This window comes from Halyomorpha halys, unplaced genomic scaffold (assembly GCF_000696795.3).
Source record: "Halyomorpha halys isolate HHAL.00 unplaced genomic scaffold, Hhal_1.1 Scaffold2474.1, whole genome shotgun sequence".
NCBI classification, from domain to species: Eukaryota; Metazoa; Arthropoda; class Insecta; order Hemiptera; family Pentatomidae; genus Halyomorpha; species Halyomorpha halys.
Window position 1 is genome coordinate 52,490 of NW_027110590.1, and position 4,140 is coordinate 56,629.

General features: G+C 31.1%; 1 protein-coding gene across 1 annotated transcript; it reads right to left on the reverse strand.

Annotated features, from left to right (window-relative positions):
- Nucleotides 1-39: 39 nt before the first annotated feature.
- LOC136796091 (zinc finger autosomal protein-like) lies at nt 40-3,503 on the reverse strand. The gene is made up of 3 exons (XM_067048759.1): nt 3,436-3,503; nt 2,836-2,895; nt 40-554 (listed from the first exon to the last, which is right to left on the reverse strand). Exons 1-3 carry the CDS (start codon nt 3,491-3,493, stop codon nt 40-42), a joined length of 633 nt encoding a protein of 210 aa, XP_066904860.1. The 5' UTR covers nt 3,494-3,503.
- Nucleotides 3,504-4,140: the final 637 nt, after the last annotated feature.

Here is a 4,140-nt window from a genome sequence, read left to right on the forward strand (position 1 = left end):
AAAAAAAAATTGAAATTTTTCAAGGATGGGGGGCCAACTTCACAGAGGTCTAATAGATTTATGGTCACAATGTAGGCAATGATGAGGTTTCTCACCTGTATGATGAACCAATATATGACTTTTTAAGTGACCAGATTGTGTTGATTTATATTCACAATAAGGACAATGATGAGGCTTTTCACCTGTGTGACGGGCCATTATGTGTCTTTTCAAATCATGAGGCTTAATACACTTATATATACAATAAGGACAAAGATGAGGCTTCTCACCAGTGTGACGGGCCATTACATGTCTTTTCAAATCTTGAGGGGTAATAGATTTATGGTCACACTGGAGGCAGCTATGAGGTTTCTCACCTGTATGACGGGCCATTATATGACTTTTCATACTTCCAGATCGTGCTGATTTATAATCACAATGAGGACAGTGATGAGGCTTTTCACTGGTATGATGGGCCATTATATGTCTTTTTAAATCTTGAGTTGTAATAGATTTATAATCACAGTAAGGACATTGTTGGGACTTCTCATCTCTATGGCAACTATCCTTGGGACCTATAAGCAACAAATTATCATATTAAAAATAAATAAAACTATTCATTTGAAGTAGAAATATTACTCAAACAATAGGTTGAGGTTTATCTGAAATTATTTCCCATAAAATTAGGGTTCAACCTACATTCGAGGTCAAATTATATTCAGATTCAATATATATCTCCATCCATGGGAGAGTAATATCAGTATAAGACTCACAGCCCGTCCGGAGCCAGGATTAAAGAGTAACACTCCAATAAACAAACCTTGGTCCAGCTGGCTCGGCTGGTAGAAGTATTTTGTGAAGCCCGCCTTCTAGGGGATGAGGACCATGAATTCAAACCTCCTAGAGGTGGGCATAAGCCCTGATTATTAAAAGGGCTTCTAGATTAAATTGGCATCTACAAAAATAACAAAGCTACCATCCATCCAGGAAGTCTGTTGGATAAGATAAGATATCACGGAGAAAAGGAAACATACTATATATTACAGCTGCTACAAAGGTTCCCACTGATTAGGAACTGGATTTGTCATCTTGAAAAGATTTATAGAATGTGTAATTGATTTTAAGGTATACATGCAAACTCTGAAACATCAATAAAGATTAATTCAATTAGGTCTTCGATACACCTATTGAACAATCCCCTAGACATGACTTGAAGGTTGATAGGTGAAAATCTCAACCTTAAAGTAGTAGTACAAGAGCCCAAGAGGAGAAAAAAGGCACACTCCAATTTTTGATTATTTTAATGAACATTATGTATAATTACTTAAAAAAATTGATGAATCTGCCAATTATAAGTACATAGAGAAAATAAAAAATGGCAGCTGTTTCAAAATATTAAAAAAAATTAATTTTTCATTCGGAGCTCTATATCTTTAAAAATATCAACAACACTAGAAGACCTAAGAGAACACCATTTAAAGAAGAGTAAATTTGCTAAAATATGATTCCTAACAGAGTTGTTTACGTCCAATAGTTCTCGAGATACAGCTTTTTAAAAAGCAACATTTCATAGGAAATGCACTGAAAAATCAGTAGTTAGTGAATTTATTTTGAGAAATCTCAAAAACCATTTGACTTAAAAATGTCTATTAATACTCAAATTAAAGCTAATTTAATCTACTAATTATCTAATTTTAACTTCTATTTTAGTTAACACCAAGTATAAATAATGATGACCTTTTTTGAAGCTTATGATCGATCCTGATGACCTCAGTATTTCATTTAGATCCCAGTTTTCAATAAAAGAACAACTAAAGGCTAGCAAAAAGTGCAAGTCAAACCTCTGCTTCATAAAACCAATGCAAACTGTCCTAACATATAGCAGGTCTAGAGTTTTGGTTGACTGCTACCAGCTAGCGCTTAAAAAAGTTAAACATCAGCTCCCACTAGATGGTGCTACATGAGTATTGATAATCTAATTTGAACAATCAAATGACATTTACTGATACAGAAATATACTAGTGTCATATTTTTTATTAACAGTAAGGGTTAGTAAATGCTACCTCAAATATTAATCTTTAAGATAATTGAAGAGCTAAATTGAAAAAAATGTGACAAATTGGGAAAAATAGGTTTTTATGTATTGAAAAATATTTTTTGAAGTGAAACTTCTTTACTGACATTCTACAACTCAAGAAAAAAATAAATATTGAAGTAAATTGATTTCATGATGCGAGAATGAAATCAAAGTGGTGAGGAAGGGGGTCAATTCTAGCAGGAAAACTTTTATATTGTAATAGGAGACAGGAGGAGCTATAAAATCCTGATCATGTAAGCACCTGTCGCCTAATAGGAGAGTAAGAGCTCCTATTGCAATATAAAACCTTTTCCTTGTATAAATGACTTAGGAAATGGCTGTTCTATTCTAATTAATAATATTATTATTATGAAACTGATATTTCTTGCCTTAAGCTAGCTAAGAGGGAATGCACGATCATTATTATTATGGAACTGATATTTCTTACCTTAAACTATAAGAGGGAATGCACGATCATTATTATTATTATGTAACTGATATTTCCTGCATTAAGCTAGCTAAGAGGGAATGCACGATCATTATAAATAAAATTTTAATACATTATTACATTTCAAGAATTTTCACTTCCGTCAGTCGCTTGGAAACTATCCCAAATTTTATTCTCCAGTTTTCTAGACTACTTAGGAATAAAAAATTTATAAATTTTTATCTTCGTAACATAAAATGTTTTTCCCACACAGCTCTGCGATTGATAATAGAGTAAATTATTTGGAAATAAAATTAACTGTTAAGTAGGTAGAGAACATTAAAAAACTTACAGGCCAACTTAGCTTCGTCGCTCACTTCTTCTTTTATACAAACATTCCAGTCACTTTTATCTAGAAAAGTAAACAAAATCAATGATATAATAGGTAGTTCATTGGATAACTACAATGTATCAGTGTACAATTTCCCAGTGAGTACATACACAACTTTACTTATGACAAAAACAAGTCCACTAACTATGTTGTATAAATTAATTTCTACATAATACTAGAGTTTTACGTTTAATATTTTTAAATTAACTTTTTCCTAACATTATTCATTATCAAACATGGAACATTCAACATTTAAATTCACCTCAAGATGCTCAAAACTTAACAAGAAGCTAAAATATAAATCATTCTCTTCATTTCATTTTCACAGACTAACAGGAAATATCGTATTTATAAGAGAACAAAAACTGATTCAAACAAGTACATATTCTAATATCTTTAAAATTAACAAAGAAGGCAACAAAAACTTACAAGGGTGAATTGCAATAGTAAATGAAAATAAGCAAAGTAAAAGATCAAATAAGTACACACAATCAAATTTAAAATAGTGATCTCCCCGTACCAACATCCCCCCCAAAGATTAATTAAAACAATATAACTCACCTTCAACCGGAAGAAGCAATTGTTCTTGTTTCACTTGAGCAGGTCCATCTGTTAACATCAAAATAATAATTAAAATAAGATAAGAGAAGGAAATACTTCACAACAAACCCAACTTTAATATGAAAATCTAATTGATTTTTTAAGCAAAAAATCAACAATATGAAAATCTTCATATAAAAGAATTCAATGATCAGAAAAAACAAAACAAGATTTTAATTAATTATCTTACTGCATCAGCTAATACCTTCTTCAACAGATGTGACAAGATTTTTTTTTATTTATAAAAAAAATAGTGCAGTGCGCATCACACAACTTTTATTCTCCTTCCCCCCCCCCCTATATATGCCCCCAAGTTTAGAATAGATTGGTAGGTTCATGGCAAAGTTATGGCTATTTATGTAATTTTTTAAAAACAAAATTTAAAAACAAGGGAAGACAAAAATTACAAACAAAAATTGATTATTTTTCTTAATGTGAAAATAATGAATATAAATTCTATTCCTGTCACAAATTTAACGGTTTAACAAAAGATAACAAAGCCATAATTTTATCAGGAAAGATCGGGTGGTCTCGGCTTTTCCCGTTCAAATTGGATATTTCTAATTTTCCTTTATTTCTCATTTTTATTTATTTTCTATTTCTCCATTGCTTACAATGAGAACTGCTTATTGTTGCTAACAATGAGAACTGCTTATTATTGCTTAC